This window comes from Nuphar pumila, chromosome 6 (genome assembly GCF_984573655.1).
Source record: "Nuphar pumila chromosome 6, dmNupPumi1.hap1.1, whole genome shotgun sequence".
NCBI lineage: Eukaryota > Viridiplantae > Streptophyta > Magnoliopsida > Nymphaeales > Nymphaeaceae > Nuphar > Nuphar pumila.
Window position 1 is genome coordinate 48,311,103 of NC_143254.1, and position 23,161 is coordinate 48,334,263.

The following is a 23,161-nucleotide window of genomic DNA, read 5'->3' on the forward strand; positions in this document are numbered from 1 at the left end:
CTTCTCTCTCTCTCTCTCCTATCTCTCTATCTATCTAGGGCTAGGTTCATCGTCTACAATTCTTTTGTTTATTAGCACATGGAGGGGCCCACCCAACATGATCGTTGGGCCCTCCAATGGTTATAATTATAACCGTTGGAGGGGTCCCAACGATCATATTGGGAGCCCCTCCATGGCCTCTCATTTTGTATAAATAGGGGTGTTCCCCCTTGAGTTCTCTTATGCTTTTGTAAAGCTCCTTTTGGGTTCCAATATATTGAAGTTGATATTTTTTTATGCTTTTGTGCATGTGTATCCGTGCCTTTGTGCACTTGTGAGAGTTCTCCTTTGTGCCTTTGTGCACACTTCGCATTTCTAGCATTTTGTTTATACTCAAGATCTCTTTTTATAGAGATTTTCACAATTATGACAATGTTAACTGTTGAAACTTCAAAATTATATATATATATATATATATATATATATAATATAATCTTTTACATTTTTGCCCTGCCGCACCCCTGCACCCCCACATCCAAGGTTTTTTAAAGTGCCGCATCCCCGCACCCATGTGACAGCTTGAGAGTTAATGTCAACTAAAGGCAGGCTAGATCTGAAGCAACAAGATCAGATTTTCTGCTTGTGTCTAGTGAAGAACCTGACATGAATAGGGTATAGCTTCTCAGTCAATAACTTGTCTTGAAATTCAGAATCTTCTATCAAAATCCGGCAACATTCAGTCGAAATATTCTTCAGTTATGGGTTTTCAAAACCCCCAAATTTGCAGTGGAAATTATATCTGGAACAGAAATTTCTAGACAGGACTAACAACTTCCTGCACATTATAGGTTTTCAAAACCCCCAAATCCTAAAAACAAAAAACAAGAGAAATGGAGTAAAGAAGATGCCATTAGAAACATATTTTCTTCTATGCTCTTCAGAGAGAGAGAGAGAGAGAGAGAGAGAGAGAGAGCAACGAAGAAGGGGGAAGGAAGAAGGAGGCAAGAACGAAGAAGGCCCCCCCCGGTGCCACCTCACCACTGCCGTCATCATCCTTCGCCGCCAGCCTCATAAAGTCGTCGTTGACTGCATGATAGAAGAAGAAGAAGAAGAAGAAGAAGAAGAAGAAGAAGAAGAAGAAGAAGAAGAGAGCAACGAAGAAGGGGGAAAGAACAAAGGAGGAAGAACGAAGAAGAAGAAGTGGGGAAGAACGAAAAAGAAGGACCCCGGCGCCACCTCACCCCTGCCGGCCTCACACAGTCGCCGCTGACTGCAAAAAAAAAAAAAAAAAAAAAAAAAATATATATATATATATATATATATATATATATAGAGAGAGAGAGAGAGAGAGAGAGAGAGAGAGAGAGAGAGAGAGAGAGAGAGAGAGAGTCAGTCGGGGGGACCCCTTCCCCCAACTTATTTTTTCCAAAAAAACCCCATACGAAATAACATACAGTCCCTGCCGGCCTCACACAGTCCCTGTTCTTTTCGTAACAGAGGGTGGGTGGGGGTGGGGGTGGGGGGTGGGGGGGGTTGGAACAGAAATAACATATGAAAACAGATGCCGTTTCGTGCATCCAACGTTCTTTAGAAAACACATTATTGGCGTGTTTTTCGTCCTGCGCGATGCACGGGACGCGCCATCAAACATGCCCTTAGTGACTTTCTTCATGTGATTTGTAACCTGGACTTCGTTCCCCTTCCTCACTCCAACTGATATCTTTTATCTCCTTGCCTCTCTTTCAACCTAGGAGACCTTTAACCTCACTAGTTATGTTTCCTTCAGCTGTTCTCCCCACCTAACCCTGCATTCTTTTTTTGACTTGCTTGGCAAGTTAACTATATAATGGATGGAGGAGCCTTTGCTGCATGCAATGGGTTATGCAGTGCAGCATCAGTTGCAGTCTTTTTAATTGGATGGCTAATTATGAATTAATGATATATATTGCTCATATTCACCACCTCAATCCCATGTCCTGAAAGCCAGATTTTGGTTACTATCAGTGATTAAGTCGTGAATCAGCTGATAAAATCTTAGTTTAATAATATCTCGTAGAGGCACAAGAGAAGCTTGCATTAAATGAATACCTTCAATTGGAAGATCACATTCAAACTTGATTTTAATGCTTGGAGGTAGAAATCTAGTAGGCAGGAACATAGCATAGATCAACGAGACAAGTTTGGCTGCTAGACACAGGTATGGTAATAAATTGATGGCTTCAAAGGATTAAGAGCGTGTGAATGTTGGGTGGAACCTTCCGACTTGGATGTTAACTAAGCTTAGTTGGGAAGCATATCAGCCTGATGTTTGATATGTAACCCATTAGCATGTTTCTATTGTTCTCCAGTTCTCAGTCATGACGTCTTCCTACTGTTCCTGTCTCTAATTCCCGTTTGATCAACATTTATCAATTTTTGCTTATGAAAAAGAAATTTTTTCCAGCTGTGCTTGTCTCATTCAGTGAATAACTTTTGTCCTATGTAGCATGTTGATCAATGATTGACTGTTCTGCTTCAACGCTGCTCAAGAAACATAGCGTGTTGGATTTGTTCATTGTTTTGCTTTTAGAATTTCATCAGTAGCGCTGCACTGCTGCTCAAGGAACATAGCACGTGGGATTTGTTTGCTTTAAGAATTTCATCTGTAGCACTGCATTTGATGGATTCTCGGTTGCAGGTCATAGTGGTTGATCCTGAAGCATATACTTACGACGATGAAGTGATCAAGAAAGCAGAAGCCATGGGAAAGCCGGGGCTTGTGGAAATCTATGCTAAAGAGGACAGCTTCATCTTTACTGTTGAATCTACAGGTGCAGTCAAAGCTTCACAACTGGTTATAAATGCAATTGAAGTGCTTAAGCAGAAGCTTGATGCTGTTCGCTTGTCGCTGGATACAGAAGAAGCTGATGAGCAATTTGGCGAATTGAATCAGCACTTGCGGGGTGGAGGTATGTGATGGGGATTGGTGAGGTGCTTCTTGTGAACGCTGCTCCATTTCAATCTGTTCACCACCTTCTGTTTTGTTTTTGAAATGACAGAAGTATCTTTTCCTTTTAGTGGTAATAGTAGAATGATAACAGTCCTTGTGTCATTTTTCATTGATATGCTTGATAGTGCCGTTGGCTTTTTCTGCATACCTCTATGTGCCTGAGTCTGATCTAGTGATTGATCATATCGCTGAAGAAAAGGTGATGGAAGGAAAACAAATGTTGACAATTGTATCCTTGAATAGTGAAAAAAGGAATGAATATGCTGTCTTTTTCTAATCTCTGTTCTTTTCTTCCTTTTCTGATTGCAATCTTGTCTTGGATCTTTGGACCAGCTGGCATCTTGGGTTCTGTCTCCTTACTGCTTAAACATAAAAAAAGTGGTTTCCTTTTCCTTTCAATCTGTATTGAGGCTGAAACTTGAATAATCTAAATCCCTTGTCCAAACCATCCACATCAAAACAAGTAATGTTCTTTTTTCTTTTCATAGTGGTTGAATTCAGCTCTGATCGATATGAATGTGCATCTTAGACTTGGCTTCATTTGTTTGATTGATTTGTATGCATTTGGATCCAACTGAAATAAATGATCCAATCCTTTTGTTGAACTATGTCACGTTTATATCAAATTATCATTTCATTTTAGATATAGATTTTTCATTGCTTGTGCTGCCCAAGCAAGTGGTATCTGATCGAGTTGGATCAAATATTGTTTCTTTACTTGTTTTCCCTTTGAACACATTGTTATTGTACGTTTGACATGGGGAACATGGGGACAAGAGATTTTCTTTTCCTGTATACATGTTTGTAGCAGTTTTGGTGAATGAAGAGAGCACGTTAAGTTGGAGTATGCAATTGATGTTTGGTAAAAAAGGGTGAGAGAGGGGGGACACTGACATGTTTAATAATTTTTACCAGGTACAGTAGCCCTTGCTTTTACCTGACTTGCTTGCTGGAACCCAAGATCTCCTTGTACAAAGGACCTAAATATTGTCCGGATTTTACCAATCTTGTCAGCCCCTTCTCTTTACTTTTCTTTCTCCAGACTTTTCTTTTTTGTTAGTGCCATCTCCCAAGTTTAAGGTGTAATCGTTCAACCGTGTGGAAATCATAATGGCTACAATGATTGTTGAATGGTTCTAGGCGATTTGGAATGTAAAATTATACACCAAACAACATGAGATAAATGTGCTCATAGATCCGTTTTAGTACGTCAACATACATTTATAAAATGATATACGATTGTCTTGCTACTGCCTACTGGTAAGTTTCATTGGCAATAACATTGCCTTTATTTACTGTAGTTTTTTTTCTCTGAAAGTCCAGCTGGGGTTAGGCAGACCTAGGGACGACAGTGGACGCGGGGGACAAGGTCTCTACTCCCACCCCATTTCAAAATTCTGTTCTCCATCCCTGCCTTCCTCCCCGCACGGATTTTGATTTTAATCTCTATCTCCACCTCTATCATCGTTTCATGTCTTCCATTGCCGGTCCAAATGGGGTGAGGTGGGGCGGAGCCCCGTTTTCCCCTGGTCCACTGCCATCCCTAAAGAAGAAGATCGAACCGTCAAAAGGTATTTTAATTATTTTACTAACGGGAATCGGAGACGGAGCGGAGAATGCATAAGTCAATCTCCACCTCCATATCTGCATGGGTTTTGATTTTAACCTCCATCCCTGTTTCATGTCCACCATTCCCAGTCCAAATGGGGGCAAGGCGGGGCTCCATTTCCCTCCAGTCCACTGCCATCCCTAGACAGACCCCTACCAGTTATACAACTATACCATTGGATTTTTAACCTGCAACGTCACAACACATGCTGACGGCTATAGCTGCATTTACTTTGTAGTGCTTCTACATGTAGAATCCATGCAGCAGTGTTGGGGAGTTAGATATATTGGTCCGTATGCGGCACTGCATAATTAGTCTTAATCAGATGTGAACCCACTTTTTTAGTGCTGTTTAAGATTGACTGCTCCTTGATGGGCATAGGGGAGCTCAAGAGTTTTTACCAAACAGAGCCCGTCAATGTTAGCCACTTGGAATATAGGGTCTTTAACTGGTAAGTTGGTAGAGTTAGTAGATGTTATGTGTAGGAGAAATATTGATATTTTATGTCTTCAAGAGACCAAATGGGTAGGTGAGAAAGCTAAAGTGATAGAACCTTGGGGATATAAGATTTGGTATACAAGAATAAATAGGAATAGGAATGGAGTAGGGATTGTTATGAGTCGTCAGTTTATAGATAATGTAGTTGAGGTCCGTAGGAAGGGTGATAGAATTTTACTTATTAAATTAGTATTAGGTACGGATATTATTAATATTATTAGTGTTTATGCACCTCAAGTAGGTTTAGATGATTCCATTAAGCATCAATTTTGGGAAGATTTAGATGGAGTAGTACAAGAGACATCTTATGGAGAAAAGCTTTTCATCGGTGGTGACCTTAATGGACATGTAGGCATTAGTAGGGATGGATTTGAGAATATCCATGGAGGCTATGGTATAGGAGAAAGAAATGAAAGTGGAGAAAGGATTTTAGATTTTTGTTTGTCCTATGATATGATCTTAGCAAACACTTGGTTTAGGAAGAGGGAGTCTCACCTAGTAACATTTAAAAGTGGGGTTAATACGAGTCAGATAGATTTTTTCCTACTTAGAAAGAGAGATAGGGGTTGTTGCATCGATTGTAAGGTTATACCAGGAGAAAGTGTAGCTACACAACATAGAGTCTTAATTTTAGATCTTAGAATTAGACAATGCCGCAAAAGGGATAGACATAGGATAGATCCTAGAATTAAGTGGTGGGCACTGAAAGGAGCTAAACAAGGAATGTTTGTAGAGCAGGTAGTTAAGGAAGTTGATTGGTGTCTCGAGGAGGATTCAGAATCAATGTGGAATAAGATAGCGGGTGGTATGAGAAAAGTAGCTAAGGAGGTATTGGGTGAGTCTAAAGGCGGTGCACCACTAGGTAAGGATACATCATGGTGGAACGAGGATGTCAAATTAGCTATTAAGGTTAAAAGAGAGTGTTATAGAAATCTAAGTAAGAGTCGTGATAATGAGAATTTGGAGAAGTATATGATAGCAAAGAAGGAAGCTAAAAAAGTTGTTCGAAACGCGAGGGCTAAGGTATATAAGGAGGTTTATGACAAGTTGGATACCAAAGAAGGCGAGAAGGATATTTATAGGCTTGCAAAGATGAGAGATAGGAAATCGAAGGATTTGGGTATGGTTAGATGTATCAAAGATGAAACGCAAAGGGTTTTAGTCAAAGATGAGGAGATTAAGGAGAGATGGAAAGATTATTTTGATAAGCTATTTAATGATAGTCATGATCAAGATCTTGGAGACTTCTCCATTCCTTTTCATGAGATAAATCGTGACTTCATGCGCAAGATTCAAAAGAAAGAAATTGCAGAGGCTTTGAAGAAAATGAAGTCAAGAAGGGCAGTTGGCCCAGATGGTATACCTATCGAGGCTTGGAAATGCTTGGGAGAGAAAGGTTTAGAATGGTTGACAAATCTTTTTAACTTGATTTGGCGAACAAATAAGATGCCTAATGAGTGGAGGAAGAGTACTTTGGTGCCTTTATATAAGAATAAGGGTGATATACAAGATTGCACAAACTATCGTGGTATAAAACTCATGAGTCATACTATGAAACTTTGGGAGAGGGTGATTGAGTCTAGGTTGAGGAAGGTTGTCATGATATCGGAGAATCAATTTGGTTTTATGCCTGGAAGATCAACTATGGAAGCTATACATCTTCTTAGACAACTTATTGAAAGATATAGAGAGAGGAACAAAGATTTGCATATGATTTTTATTGATTTAGAGAAGGCATACGATAGAGTACCTAGGGACGTTCTCTGGTGGACAATGATGAAGAAAGGTGTTTCTCTCAAGTACATTAGTATAATTAAAGATATGTATGAAGGAGTAGTAACCAATGTCCGCACTTGTGGAGGGGTGACAACCAATTTTCCGATAACGGTTGGGTTACATCAAGGATCTGCTTTAAGCCCTTTCCTATTTGCGATAGTGATGGATGAGCTTACGAGATCAATTCAAGAAAATGTACCGTGGTGTATGTTGTTTGCTGATGATATTGTTTTGATTGATGAGTCTAGAGCTGGGGTTAATGCTAAGTTAGAATTATGGAGACAGACATTGGAAGCTAGAGGTTTTAAGTTGAGTAAGAGTAAGACTGAATATATGGAATGTCAGTTTAGTAAGCAACGAAGTAGTGATGGGAGTGTAGTGAAGCTTGGTGAGCAAGATATACCGGTGAATGATTATTTCAAATATTTGGGATCTATCATTCAAAAGTATGGAGAAATTGATGGAGATGTAAATCATAGGATAAAGGTTGGGTGGATGAAATGGAAAAGTGCTACTGGAGTGCTGTGCGATCGTAGAATGCCATTGCGGTTGAAGGGAAAGTTTTATAGGACGACTATTAGACCCGCTTTACTATATGGTACGGAATGTTGGGCTGCCAAGAGACATCATATTCAAAAAATGAGTGTAGCTGAGATGCGGATGCTTAGATGGATGTGTGGAAATACAATAAAAGATAAGATTCGGAACGAAGAGATACGTAAGAAGGTAGGTGTTGCACCCATTGAGAATAAGATGCGAGAGAATCGTTTACGGTGGTTTGGACATATTCGGCGAAGGCCTAATGATGCTCCAGTTAGAAGGTTGGAGAAATGGGAAAATATATTAGTTAAAAGAGGTAGGGGTAGGCCTAGGAAGACTTGGATGGAGATGATAGGAAAGGATATGAATGCTTTGAACCTCACCGAGGACATGGCGTTGGATAGAAATGATTGGAGGAAAAGGATTCATGTGGAAGACCCAAAATGAATTTCTTTTTTGGTTCATATCGCTGACCCCAATTGTTTTGGGATGAAGGCGTAGTTGTTGTTGTTGTAGAGCCCGTCAATGTGCAGTCGGTAATGCGGGGTTTTTCCTTCGGATAGCCGAAAAAGCATACTGCTCCTCAGTGATTAGCAAATTAAGCCCTGCATGATGGTCTACTGTCACATGTAAAGACCAGTGCTTTTTTCAAATCTCTTCCAACTTTTTATTAATGTCCAAGGGAGCCCTAACTTTATACTTGGGGCAACATGATGATGCGGGCTTGACTTTTAGATTCAATTAGTTGTGATCCATCACTGCTACTCTTTTTGACCTACGGTTTTCTTTTGTGCTTTTGTTTCTAAAGGCACTTGCCTCTGCTTAAAAGTACATGTATGGCTGTGTGAAACCGAAGCGCTTGGTCAAAGGTTTATAAAACGAGGTTACTTTTATTAATGACATTGTTTTTTTAGAATCAGTGCAGTATTTCTGGCCAGCTTCCCCTCAGGAAAAGCTTCTTAAAGCACCTAAAATTTCTTCCTTCTTCTGGGGATGTTCGGATTCAACCCCTTGTTCAGAAAGTGGATAAGCTAAGGAATTCTCTGCCATCCTTATATACCTGTATTTGGTGGGACATGGTAGAAGATCCATGATACTAAGGGTTACCAAGAAGCAGGGTAAAAATGGTATTGTCAAAGGAACCCTTAGCAGCGAATGAGGACTCATGCACATTTGGCTAGGTGGGTCAGCTTAAGACTTATTGGAGGAGGTCAAGGGTTATGTACCAGGCTGCGCGTTTTTTGCTGTAAGGCCTAAGCCAAATGGAAAGCTGTCCCTGGTGGGCAGGGGAGAAGCACTCAAGAAGTTTTATTTTACACTGTAGAAATTGACTCAGGTCCACAGTCAACATGACACCTCCAAAACCATGGCCATGGTTTCTCCATGTTTGAAGCAAGAAAAGGGAACCCTTGGCGATCAACATATGAGTGATAAAAGCAAATCTTTGGGAATCCTGGCTTTATTGTCTAACATTATATGGAGCCGTTCCACTGTATCCTCATTTATGCAACCCCAAATTCAATTCCAACACGACTAAGTCAACATTGCTAGTCTGGGTCTTACTTGGGGGTTTGAAAAAATAAGCCACCAAGTTGGCCATGATGTTAATAGCCCATAAATCCTAGTCTTGACTATTTGAATGCACTGGTACGGGCTTTTGCCTAATCCAGCTCAAGAATTGAAACAAAAAAAGGGTCATCTGTTTTTTCTTTTTCTTTTTGGTTTTCTGGAGGGTTCCATTCTATCTTCATCCAGTTTTTGCATTTGCTCTTGTGGGCTAAGCCTATTTTGGTTATTATGATGCAACTTAGCTTGCCCCATGCTGGTCAGAAGCCTCAGTAAACCCCAAAGACAAAGAGTCACATATTTGCTCATCATGTAGGTTGGCAAGCCAACCTATTCAAGACATACATAAACAGAGACCTAAACCAGGCTCCCCTTCCCATTCAAGGGTCACTCTAACTTTTGTTCACGCCAATCGAGAGGCCTTTGGTCGAAGAAAAAATATTTCCAATGTAGGGGTCCTTGCCCTACACAACGCATGCAGTGGCTAGCATCAAAAAGAAAAAGTTGGCAACAAAACCCATATTTCTTTTTGCTTTCTCCTTTTGTTTCTTCAAGTTTTCCCTAAACAAGTTCTTTAAGAAAGGCATTATCCCATTTTAGAATATCATCATTAGAGGAAACACTATGAAAAGCCTCCCTAAGTTGTTGGTAGAGAAAGAGAGAGAGAGAGAGAGAGTACAGAGGGGGACCACTATGCTCAGACATGGTTTTCTTAAATGACGCTAGTGATGCCCTGCCATAGGAATTCCATTTAAAGTGGTGTATTGGAATGAAGAAAAAAACATTCTCTTTCCTTCTTCTCCTCCCCCCCCCCCCCCCACACACACACACACACACACACACACACCAACTTTTCTTTTTTAAAGAATGAGAAATAAAAAAGCAAGGAATGCAGCCAGTCAGACCGAAATGATGCAACGGCTGGTCTTTGGTGGTGTTAGTGGGCGGTGGTGGGGGGAGAATTATTCCCCATGCAATGCCACAAATGTGCTCCAAATTAGCCTGGACTCCATTAACAGGCTATTTTCCTTTGCTTTTTTATTCTGGGGATTCGAGTCCAAATAAAAGATGGATCTCCCTAGAGAGAGAGAGAGATTAGTGCTATAGAAAAAGTGAAGACCTAACAAATAAAATGGGAGAGGCTATCTTGGGTATTAGAAGGTTGGGGAGGGGAAAAGCCTGTATTTCATGCTTTCTTCCTTTCATAGGGTTCAAATTAAGCTTTTACGTACAGGGGGAGGCTATCTTGGGTACTAGAATTTGCATCGGAAAGCGTATCTGCACAGTGAACAGTGATTTCACTGTCCTTTTACGAACTTCTTTTAATCTTTTAATGCAAATTTCAACAAAAAAGGAGAAAAGAGAAAAAATATTATTTCGGTGAGCTCTCTTCTTGACTATTTGCATTGTCAATTAGGTTTTAGGTCCCAAAAAATCAAATGAGCTAAGTCATGATATATGTGGCCATCAAACTTGAAAGTTTTCTCACATTTGTGGGTCCCGTGTTTAATTAAGAGCAGATCGTATGAATTATCAAATCACCAATCTTTGGTGTGTTGAGATCCTCACCGTTCATTCCCTTAATTCACTATCATTGCCAAACAAGTGGGGCCCATGCTGATGGCCCAGCCATCATCAACCGTTGATCGCTTGAATGGACAGTGACAATCTCATTGATGGAGTTCACTGGACAGGTGAGTCCTTGGAACTCAAATTTGCTGTAGGGTTGAACTAAGGAGCTCTTAGATGGAATGAAGTGCCGTTGGGCTGGGAAGTCTCCTGAGAGGCTGAGATTTGGGATTTTTAGGAGGAAAATGCAAGTTTGTAACTTCTTTGTATGGGGTAAATGCTAGAAGCTTGGTTTTGACAAGTACAAACATTATTTGAGTTATTTTTAATAATTAAAAAAAATATCTTTTATCAATTGAAAATTTTAAAACTTGTGTTTTCGTCTCATATTTTTTTTCGAAAATTTTACAAACCCTCATCTTGAACTCGTGTCACACATCGGGGCGTACCCATAGACCTAGCTGGTTAGGCTTGATCCTTCATTCCTGCCTTGTTAGATATTCATATGCTCGGATTAGGTCGCTGATCTACCCGGTTTTGTTTGGTTAGAGAAATGGAAGTGCATTCTTTTGAGTTGGGTACCGTCCTTTTCCTCCCACCCTAATTAACATGACCTTATATAGGACTTGGGGTGGACTCCAATGGCCTTTGTCATTCTCTCATCAGGTCTAGTCGAGTGGCACAAGTTGGGCATTGTCTCATACGGATCCAACCCAATTGAGGTGACCATCGGGAACACATCCAAGTATACATGCTGGGTCTACTCAAGCAGATAGGTCCAGGTTTTCCCATCTGATTGCAGAGTCCTGGAGTTCTTAAACAAGCCTTTCCAACTTTTGCAGGAAGGTTGGGTCGTACGTTTGGCATCACGTGAAAACCCACCGAACTTCATGAACTCTCATGTTAATGGGCACTTGGTTATACTTCTTGAACTCAAAAAAATGTAATTCCTGATCTTGGTGACTTATCATTCAATACCGTATACAAAACCAGTAAAGGAGTTGGAATTAATGGACTTGGTCAAGTTTCATGCAATCCAACTTACCCTGACTTTGGTGTTTCAAGTAAAGATCCAAACTAGGATTTTTTGGCATAAGAGGTGCACTTTAATGTATTTATGTGTAGGCTAATGGATTAATAGTGCAGGTTTATGGAGCAAATATGGGTAGCGGGAGAGAGATGGACAACTGGAAAAAAGGAGATGTACCATCCGAGGGATTGTGGTTTTCTTGGTTCAACGCCGATTCGAACATAACAAAACGAAAATACAATGGTCCAACAACAATTAGTCAGAGGGATCAGAACATATGAGAGAGAGAGAGAGAGGAAAAGGGCAATGTGACAGTGCTGCTGCTACAGAAGACAAAGGATTAGAAGCAAAATGATTAAAAGAAAGTGAGAGAGAAATTGGCGTGAGAAGTGTGAGGTCGTTTCCTGCTAATCCATAGCAGTCCAATAAACATAGGGAGACAGGCAATTGATACTTAAAAAGGAAGGGTACGGGTGTATATTGCAGGAAGAGAGACAGCAGGACAAGACCCCGCCATTATGTTCAACTGGGCGCCACACAGTGAGATAAAAACAACCCCGAAAATGACCCCACATCCCCGAATTCCCGTTATATATATATATATATATATATATATATATATATATATATATATATATATATATATATATATATATATATATATATATATATATATATATATATATATATATATATATATATATATATATGAGCCAAGCCGGGTTGGACTAAGGTTTTAGGTTCCGACCCGAAACCCGACCCGTTATATATGTGGGCTGGCCCGCGGGTTACCGAGCCGGCGGATGAGGCTGAATTATTTATTAAATTTTTAATAATATAAAAAAATTAACTATTACTTAGCAACTTTATAATTATTATTGTTTACCTAATTAGTTACATTAATTTTATGAAAACAAACAAATATAATTAATTAGGTGCATGAAAAGTTAGTAACTTGTTTATTATTATTATTTATAAATGAATTTGTGCTTCGCTGAACCTGACCCGCTTCACATTGGCCCAACGCGCCAATAAGCTAGGCCATGGGCTGCTCTTCAAACCCAAGCTCCTTAACAAGGAAGCCAAAACCCGGCCTTTTAATAAACGGGTCAGGCCATCTTCAGGCCAGGCCGCACTTAAAGCCCGACATGCCAAGATCTAAATCGGCCTGGTCGGGCCGAACCGGGCAGCATGATGATTATCATGGTGGACATGCAAAATGCAAGTGATGTAGACCGTCTCATCTTGAAAATCAGACAGTTGTTGGACATTCTTTTTGAAGGGGTCATCCTGTACTAAATGTCTTTCCCAACTTACATCCCCGGCTATGATTTTTCAAATATAATGCCATATGGCTCTAGATGGCGGGCACATGCTTATCACATGTACATCATGTTCAGTTGTTCATGAAATCACACACACACACTCTCTCTTCGTAATGAGAGAGACATATTGCAAGACCCACAAATTTTCAACAAAATTTCTGAATAAATTCATGAGACATTTTTAAGTGAAAATAATATATGAACCTGAAATGTGAATCAAATCAAATTAAACGAACCAGTTATACTTATGATATTCGTATCTTCGCGAATATACGCTCAAACAGTTAGGGAACCATAACTTCCTCCCTAAATAAAATTAAGAGATTTGTACGAGCCAAGTTTCTTAGTTACGTCAATACGAAAAGAATGACGAATTCAATTTTTTTTAGAAAAAATCACCGAAAACCAAACTTTTTTGCAAGACTTACAAAAATGTTGGTGGGACCCACAAAAATATTTCTCAAAAAATATCTTATCGGACCCACAAAATATCCCATGATTTTTTCCATGTGGGCCCTACACAAAAGAAACTTTCAGTCATTATTCAGAAAGCCAGGGGTAGAATGAGAAAAAAAACTTGGAAGACAAGTTTCCTTGAGTATAAATAGCCCTCCTCTCTCTCTCTTCTCATAAAATCGTTCCCCCTCTCTCTCCTCTTCTCTCTCTTTCTAAAACCTCTCCTACCTAGCTTAGTCTTTCTGAGTCTGCCTGACCTGGTCTGAGCCTACCTGACCTAATCTGAACCTACCTGACCTGATCCAAACTCACTTGACTTGGCTTGAGCCCAACTGAGTCTAGTCAAAGTCAAAGTCCCTTTTAGTCCTAACCTAGGTTTGGTTTACCTGACCTAGACCTAGCCTACTTGGGTTAAGTCTGAACCTGCCTGACCTAGTTGACTTGGACCAAACACAATTTTGTCCAAACCACTTGAGTTTAATAGTTTGATCGACTCTTTCTCTTTCTCAACTAGATCAAACTCATTTGACCTAGTTTGACCTCTCAAAGGAAGGTTCGAACCCAGTTCAAAGCAGACAGAGTGTTCCGAAGCCATTCTTCACCGATCAGAGAGTAAGTTTGATTCGTCGATCACTCTTCCTTAAATATTTAATGATTTGTGTTGTGCTATATATCGTATACATTCTGAAGTAGTATCTGACCCTAGTCCTTGGTTTATGCCTTCTAGGACACTTCGGTGTTCACGCGCATCTCTTTGCGACTATCGTTGGATATTTACAACAAAAGCTCTTGCGTATTGTAGTATATATGTATTTGAGATTGTCGTCGCGTCGAACGATGTCAATGTTGATACTTTTTGCATATTATATATACATATATATTCTTATGCTTTTAAGATTGTCATTGCATCGAACGATGCCAAGGCTTCTGCTTTCTGTAATTTAAATTATGTTTTAAGATTACTGTCACGTCGAATGATGCCAAGGCTCCTGCTTTCTGTAATTTAAATTACGCATTTAAGATTGCCATCGCGTCAGACGATGCCAAGGCTCCTGCTTTCTACAAATATATATGTATTTACTTTCTGCAAGTTATTTAATTCGGTTTTCTCTGCCGAACATTAAATATGCACTCATTTACGCAAACGCATTATAAAGCACAAGCTCCTGCTTATATTACATATAGTGCGTATAAATGAACGTTCGAATGGAGATTAACTCCAAATCGTCAACGTGATTCTATTGTTGCTCTTCGATCAAAATTCTGCTTAACGAATGAAGCTCCTATTGAAAAGGCTTTGCTTTTGTAAAAAAAACATTTTTTCATTAAAACCTAAGTCACTTGCGCATGACCTAGCTATGTTCCAAGGTTTCAACAAACTTTGATGGATGCGAAGTACGCACAATGGTGCACATTCATCCTTGAGTTAAGCGTAACAATTTTTCATCAAAAAGGGGAAATGCTATTGAAATTTTTGAAAAAATGCTCACCAAGCTTAAAAAAAACACATACTTTCTTCGTCAAAAGGATAAAGTGTTGCTGAAATTTCTAAAGAAGCTCAACCAGCTCAGAAAGAGCGTAACATGTTACTCCGTCATACAGATGAGGTGATGCCCAAATTCTGTCAAGTACTTTCTATAAATATAGAAAGTGTTGTCACACTTCTGCCGTCAAAGAAGGGAAAATGTTGTCAAAATGGTTGACAAAAAAATTACCTGAACCGGTTGAATGACACGAGGATGCCCTGTTGTCGGGACGCTGACAGAATGACTCGTTCCCATATTTGTCTGCAAGAGCCCTTTACTCATAAGGGCCAAAGAGTCAGAGTAGTTGTTGCGCCTTGACTAGGCCATGTGCTCATTGCGGTGATATACGTCGAGCAATCGATCTGTTGAGATCGTGTCATATGCATGCTCATTGAGGTACTATTATACAACTAGACTCGTAAGGGCCAGAGAACCGGAGTACATTATCCACCCAAAAGAGGTGAGGTGCTCGTGATGGTCATAGATACCGAGAGCAGAGTCAAGCATATATATGAATAAGACTTAAGGTCGCAGACCCCACGATTTTGATCATGTTGGAGAATACTGAATGAAGTCGAGTACATATTTTTTCAGTGTGGGATGCACTGGCTTGCCCGAATGACATGCAAATATCTAATAAGTAACAATTAGAACGACAGACCCTTTCAAGACTATTGCTCACCATGGCATATGATGATGGTACAATCGCAAGTGGCATGCATTTGATTGTGAACTTGACAGAGTTCAAGGGTCTTCCCATCACTCAGGGGGTTTGAAGGTCGTGGTTATCCTTAAATATCTAAGGATTGAACCCAACTACTGCAGTAGAGGATGCATCCGAACCGGCCTGGTAGGGTTATCCCAGTATGAGTTCTACCGCCTTACCATGGACAAGGTCAACAAGCCTCTAGGGTATCTACCCTACCATGAAAAAGGTCAACAAGCCTCTGGGTATTTAAAATAAATAGAATAATCAACCCCCAGAATGTCGCATTGATGCCCGAGTTCTAGCTTCTCCCGTGTACCAGGGGGTGAACGGGTTAATATCAAAACAATGTATTAGTTCTAGGTTCAGTGATGAATGAATGTATGTTGTTTTGTCAAGTCCTGCATAACCTTGAGAAATGTGTCATGATCAGTATACTACTGAACCAATAGGATAAAGACTCGTGTTGTATCTGCACAACTAAGCTAAACTCAAGGAGATCGGGCTTGGATCTGTAGGATACAAACATGCCAAGTCTTGGAGACTTGAGTTTGACATCCCAATGAAGCCTTGAAGAGGTCTACTCTAAGTTATAGAGGCATGAGCGAGATGTTCAAAAATCACAGCCCTGAAGCGGCTCACGCAAAGTCATTAAGACTTGAGCGAAATATTTAACTCATAGCCTTGTGGAGGCTCTCGCGATATTTGCTAAGTCGTAGAGACTTGAGCGTCGTTGTTGCGAACTGTGACCTTGAGTGGTCTTTGCATGAGTTGATATTTGTTTGAATGTGTGGATGAATGCTTGCTTACCAGACCAACAATGGTTCTGACCCTATTTAATGAGAATTATAGGTGTTGAACTTGCGATGCAATATGCGGAGCAAGGTGACATCGAGTTCTCGGGTTTCTCCAGACAGTTTTGTACTGCTTCATTTATTAAAACTAAATATTGCTTTTCCAAGCAGTGATGTTTGTAATAAACAAGTGGTTTTGATAAATGAAACACTTTGGTGGTCAATGAGTGATTGACCACGTAACTTTAACATGCTTGGAGTTTTCTAAAATCGGTGACTCATTATCGTTCATTTTCACTGTTAAAACCTTTTCTATGTTTCGTTGCAAAGGAAAAAAAAATTCTTGAAATTTTCATCTTAACTTTGTTTTGAAAAATTTGGGGCGTTACACATATATACACTAAATGCATAATTAATATGTATCAAAGATCATTCTTTATATATATATATTGGGCACATGCTTATCACATGTACATAATGTTCAATTGGTCATGAAATCACTCCACACACTCTCTCTCTCCTAATGAGAGTACTCACATATACGCAATCATGTGTCAAAGATAGGGGTTGAAATTGGTCATGAAATCACTCCACACACACTCTCTCTCATAATGAGCTTACTTATGTATATGCAGTTACGTTTCAAATATAGGGGTGTCAAAAGGTCGGGTTTGGTTCGGAGTCACGTGGAACTTGATTCAGACCCAATTTTTGGATATGGTATCCGGTTCAGACCCATGTCCAATAGGGTTCACTATTAGAAAAAATATACCCGAACCCAATAAAAACTACATGAACCAGATCTGGATCATGCCCAACAAAATAATAATTTTTATCATTGTTACATTGAAAAATGCAGGTCTTAATCAGAACTTGGGTCGAGATCGGGTTTGGTATAAAATTTCACAAACTATACCCAGATTCATGTATTAATCGGACCCAAGTCTTAATCGGGTCTTCTTATTTATCACCATACTTGGACTCTATAGGGTTTGGTTCGAGTGGGGTCCGGGTAAACCAGACCCATTGAAATGCTTAGTCAAATATCATTCCATATATATGAGAGGGTGGTGTGTGTTCTCCCCTGAAGACGGTCGTTAGCTACATCTCATGTTCGGGGGTCCGAATGAGTGCCACGTATAAGAGCTCATGGAGCTCGTATCCCCGTGTGTGTCAGCATCACTTAGCATCAGAAACTGGTGTAGTTGCAAAGACTTAAGTACCCTTTCTTGCTATGCTCTCCATGAAACGACAATTCAAGAAAATTATAAAAATATCCTCAATTCAAAAGAAAAGAAATGATGGTTTAAGAAAAGGACAAAAAAAATCCTCCATCCAGAAAGTATGACGTTAACTCTTCAAAGTCCAAATGTTCCGTTTTCGCCCTAAGCAGTAAACTTTTGCGCCATCTGCTGTAACAGGAGCTCTCTTTGATAACACAAACTTTGCCGTCGTCTCGAGTCGAGGTTCCCGCCTTGTTTTTTAGCCTGTTTTATAACACATCATCGCCTTCTCGTTCTTTCCTTGTGTTACAAAACATTCTCGTGTTCACGATCGACTGGTTCGATCATTGGTGGGCGTCATAGACGAATTTGTCAGCCATCTCGTTTTACAGTCTTCTCTTCTTTTTCGTTGTCGTTAGGCATTATGAAAGAAAGCAATGGCACACAAACATTCCAACCAGGGCCATTAAGGCGTCGTGAGTACTTTTCCATGTCATTGTGCTATCGTTGAAGAACATATGTCGTCTTGAGTGCCATTAAAGTATTGTTTTGTTATTGCAGGTGGATCTTGTCCTTTTGATGGTTGGAAACTTATCGATATTTGTAAGACGTTGGGACCTATTGACAAGAATGCTTGTTTACAAATGCGAGGAAGGGCCTCTACCCCATCTGGTATCCTCCATTCACTCAGTATATGCATTGTATCTCAAATTGCGGTTTTAGTAACATACTACCGATTTGTGAGATATTGTTTTATTTTTTAATATAGATTTGTTTGCTATTATGATGAATTTTTGTATCGATTTGTAATATATTTTGAGATATATTTATTGATTTGTAAGATATTATGTGTTTTGTAGTGTCGATTTGTAAGGTATTATGATGAATTGCCGTATCGATTTGTAATATATTATGTGATATGTATATCGATTTATAAGATATTATGTGTTTTGTAGTATATATTTGTAAGATATTTATAGAAAGACTTTTAAAACGTGTGCATGAATAAATACATTTTTACGCGTTTGCGGTGGCAATTTTTGTATTCAAATCGCTGCTCATTTAGCGATTTCTATTAAAATCGCTTCACAACATCGTAGATATAATTAAAGCGCTATCATCAACACACATGTACGACATGTCATTTCTTTTATTAGCATGATAAGTAACAACTCGATGCATAGTATACGCAAATAACAAACCACAATTGCTTTTATATTGCAATTTATTAAATTGTTTCTTTGACTTGCTTAACTTTATCGGTATTCGTTGTTATATGCATCCTGAATAAATTATAGTAAACGTATGCGCTTGCTAACGCAAATTTATATCTTGCTTATAACAGTGGTTAGCTTATCATCTAGTTGTAATGAAGATGATCTATCTCAATCATTTGAAAGATATGAAGAAGTGAACATATGTATTAATGATGCACCTGAAGAAGTGAACACATGCACTAATGATGCACATGATAACAAGGGTGCAGGCATTGAATTCACTCTTGAATTGAATGTTCTAGCAGAAGAAATGCAATTTGATAATGAGGTAGATGATCCTGACAGTACACTTGATAAAGGTGCAGACACTAAGAATGTACATGATAGTACACCTGACTCTGCTCCCATAGAAGGAATGCAGTTTAATACTAAGGATGTTGCATATAAATGTTACAATGATTATGCCTTAAAATTTGGCTTTAGTGTTAAAAGGTTTTCTTGGTCAAAAAATGCACAGGGTGTCGTGGTAATAAGACATATGTTTGTTCTAAGGAAGGTTGAAAGAAATCAATTGAAAATCCAACAAGGAGCATGTCAGAATCAAGATGTGGATGTCCAACGAGAATGGTGTTAAGAAGACTTTCGAATGGAAAATATGTAATTTGTACTTTAATCCGTGATCATAATCATGATTTATTTGCTTCATTTATGACTCCTATGTTAAGGTCACATCGTAAAGTAACTGTAGCGCATGTTGCAATGACTGAAATAACTGATAGTGCCGACATTACACTAAGGAAGACATACAATTTGTTTGCGCACATAGATGGTGGTCGCGAGAATGTGCTATTCACACCTATGGATCTAAGAAACTACTTGAGAAGGAAGATGACATATAACATGAAGAATGAAAAAATATGTTCTTTGGTTGATTACTCACAGAAGAAATCAAGCATTGACACTGGTTTCTTTAGTGCAATGCAACTGGATAAAGATGGATATGCTGTGAATATGTTTGGGGCAGATTCAAAGTCAAGAGTAGATTATGAATGCTTCAATGATGTGCTTGTTTTTTATACAACAATGAAGATTAATACTGAACAGTGGCCATTTATGCAGTTTTTCGGAGTGAACCATCACTCACAAAGTTGTATATTAGGCAACGCTTTGTATGACCATACCAAGGAAAGCTTTGAGTGGTTGTTCAGAGTATTTACACATGCAATGAATGAGAAGCAACCTGAAGCTGTACTTACAGATAGTGATCATGCGATTGCGGCTGCAGTGTTTCATGTGTAGCAAGATGCACATCATCGCCTATGTTTGTGGCATATATTTCAAAATGCAGCAAAGAACATAGGACACATATTTAATCAGAAGACAGAGTTTGACAAAAAGTTTACAAGGTGTGTACTTGAAAGCGTAGATGAGGTCACCTTTATGTCAGATTGAGAGAAAATGATTCAGATATACGACCTTGAAAACTGTCAGTGGTTACAAAATTTATATGCAGAAAAAGAGAAGTGAGCATTGACATATGAAAGACAATACTTTTGTGCAGGTATGATAAGCATACAAATAGCTGAATCTATGCATGCCACGCTAAAGAAAACCCTGTATTCATGTTTAACAATGTTTCACTTCATGGAACAATATGAATTATTTATAGATGGTTTAAGACAAAATGAGTTTAAACAAGATGTGAAATGCTTCAATACACGCCATATAACTTTGGGCATGAAAATATTGTTGTGACCTGCAGATCTGTATACACTAACTGTATTTGAATAGATTAAAAAAGAGATTAAACATGTCATGAATTGAATATAGAAGGATTCATGTAAACCAAGAATATGCACAAATACCATATTTTATGGGAGGGCGAAGAGCATCAAAAAAGGCAAGAAGCACATGTCACGTACAATGTTGATAACTAAAAAGTTGAATGTACGTGCAAAATGAATGAATTCCAAGGTATTTTGTGTGGTCATGCATTAAAGACACCTAATCAAGAGAAGATACAAGAAATACCTGAATCATATTTAATGCGAAGATTGAGGAGACATACAAAGATTGAACTGCTGGATATGGATAATGTCAGTTAATCTGGTGTTGATGAGAAGTGCTACATAGCCTCCCGTTACCAACAACTGTATAGGTCATTTATGCACGTTGCAGATTTGACATCAAAAAGTGAAGAAGCCTATGTATGCATGAGAAAAGCATCAAGGGAGTTATTTGAAAATATGCAGTTAATTCACCATCAGTCCGTTGCAGCTCATGAATATCAGTCTAAGATAATGTGATCGAACAACGTAGGTGAAAATCATGCTTTCCTTGACACTCCTAAGAAGTTGCGTCGAAGCATAAACATCATCTTCAACAAGTCAGGAGTGAACATTGTTGATTACGATAAAAATATTTACCAAGCGAAGGGTATCAAAAGAAAACCTGCCTTTGATCGCAATCATTGGAGGGCAAAGGGTGCACTAGAATTGGTTGACAAGAAAAGGTCTAAGAAACAACCAACCTCTAATCAAAAGCAACAAAGCCCTTCACATGAACATGTATGTAAGACATTATATTGCTTCCCATGTAAATTGTATTACGTGAATGTTATCAATATCTAACTTGTATAATTTTCAACATGCAGCAATACCCTACAGACGTAATTTTCAACGTTATATCCTTCAATCCTCCCGACCAGATTTTTCGGAATGATAGCTTTAGTTTTACAAGTCTTTTGATATGTAATTAATGTTGGGAGGATGTTTGCATTTCTTGTGAAACTTAATGCAGTGTCTTATATTTTCTGTTTCATGATAGACTCAGATCAATTCAAAAGCGAGCTATAGAATACACGAATCGCCTGTGGACTATTTTTAAGTATTACCATCAAGTTAGTTGTCATGCCTTTTAGCATGACCCAATTTCCACATTGTCAGATTTGTTAAGAGTTTAACAAAACAACAAAGCTCATTTACTGAGAAATAAGGTACAGTGGGATGCCATTACTACTTAGCTTGTTTACTTGGAGAAGATGAATCCTCAACTGCTCATAGACATTGTAACCAACTACTAATATTTTTTATATACGAATGTGGTTGTAAATAATGTGGATTTATAGTTACGAAGTTACAGCGACAGTGATATGTCTTTGTTTTTATTTACAAATAAAATCATTTATATTCAAGAATCTAACTTGTTTTTTATCGTTGAAGCAAAACCCGAAATCCTTAAACCATATTTCCCAATCGCACGTAAAAGCGATTAGAAAAAATCGATGACATAGACATTGCCCGTAATAGCAAATTGCTACACCATGTAGCCTTCATAAGTCATTGTGTAAATCGTGATAGTACATATCATTCACTTAGACAAAGCTCGTTGTCTAAAAGATGTTCATGCAGAAGAAAGTAAATTCTTGACCTCCATACAGGATATTATATCCTTATAGATGAAAACTTACGAAATGTAAAACGTCACGACGTACACCACTGTGTAACTCCAATGAATTGTATCACCAATGTTTTTTTCATTTAAATCCATCACGTATACGACCCAATGCACTTCAGTTTGCCAGAGTGTAGAAATCAATATCTGCAAATCGATCGTACAAATGGTGTTAGGACTGTTATGTCGTAACCTTGCACAAGAAGTTTGTTCACTTACTTTTTCACTTAACCAAAAGTCTCCGCAATGATCATCGTTAACCCTGTATGGTGGTTCATCTTGAAATCCAATGGAGTATGGCAATCGACGTACGATACTCTGTTGACCGAAACAATGATAATAGCAATGTTAAAACATGAAGCAACAAAGTAAATCAAAAAACAAAATAAACATAAAATAGAACTGATATACCATGAAATAAGGGATGACGATGCATCTAGTATTGGTTGCTGTGTTGCTTTGAATATACTTGACGAAATCAGATATAGTTTGTTTGCAACAAATATGAACTTGTTAACATACATACCATGACATAGGTAAATATATTACTGATAGTAGTTTCATACATACAAAATTACTGATAGTGTTCCTTTCTGCATATTCATTTTGCATCCATTTGATGTTATCTTGGAACTCTTTGTTGAGTTTTCGGGCACCGCCTTTTGTGGATGCTCCACTGACATTAGCAGAATATTCAAGAAACGATATTGAAATTCTGTTATACAATACACAACACAAATCACATAAACGCCATAAAAGAGACAAATTTTAAAGAAAATCAACACGATGTTTAAACAATATATGCCTCAATCACTATCGCTGCTCGTGTAGCTATCGTCTTCTCCTTTATCGATATCGATACCTCGTCTATAATGAAACGAGTTATATGTTCAATTCACGAACAC

The 23,161-nt window shown here is 38.7% G+C and overlaps 1 protein-coding gene across 1 annotated transcript in view; it reads left to right on the forward strand.

The window, feature by feature from the left end:
* Positions 1–3,245, forward strand: part of LOC149834795 (DNA-directed RNA polymerases II, IV and V subunit 3-like) — a 58,859-nt gene extending 55,614 nt beyond the window's left edge. The window contains exon 3 of the mRNA XM_090010296.1: positions 2,657–3,245. Within this exon, the coding sequence (XP_089866422.1) occupies positions 2,657–2,935 (279 nt within the window). The 3' untranslated portion in view covers positions 2,936–3,245. The remainder of the gene's footprint in view (positions 1–2,656) is intronic.
* The last annotated feature ends 19,916 nt before the right edge of the window (positions 3,246–23,161 follow it).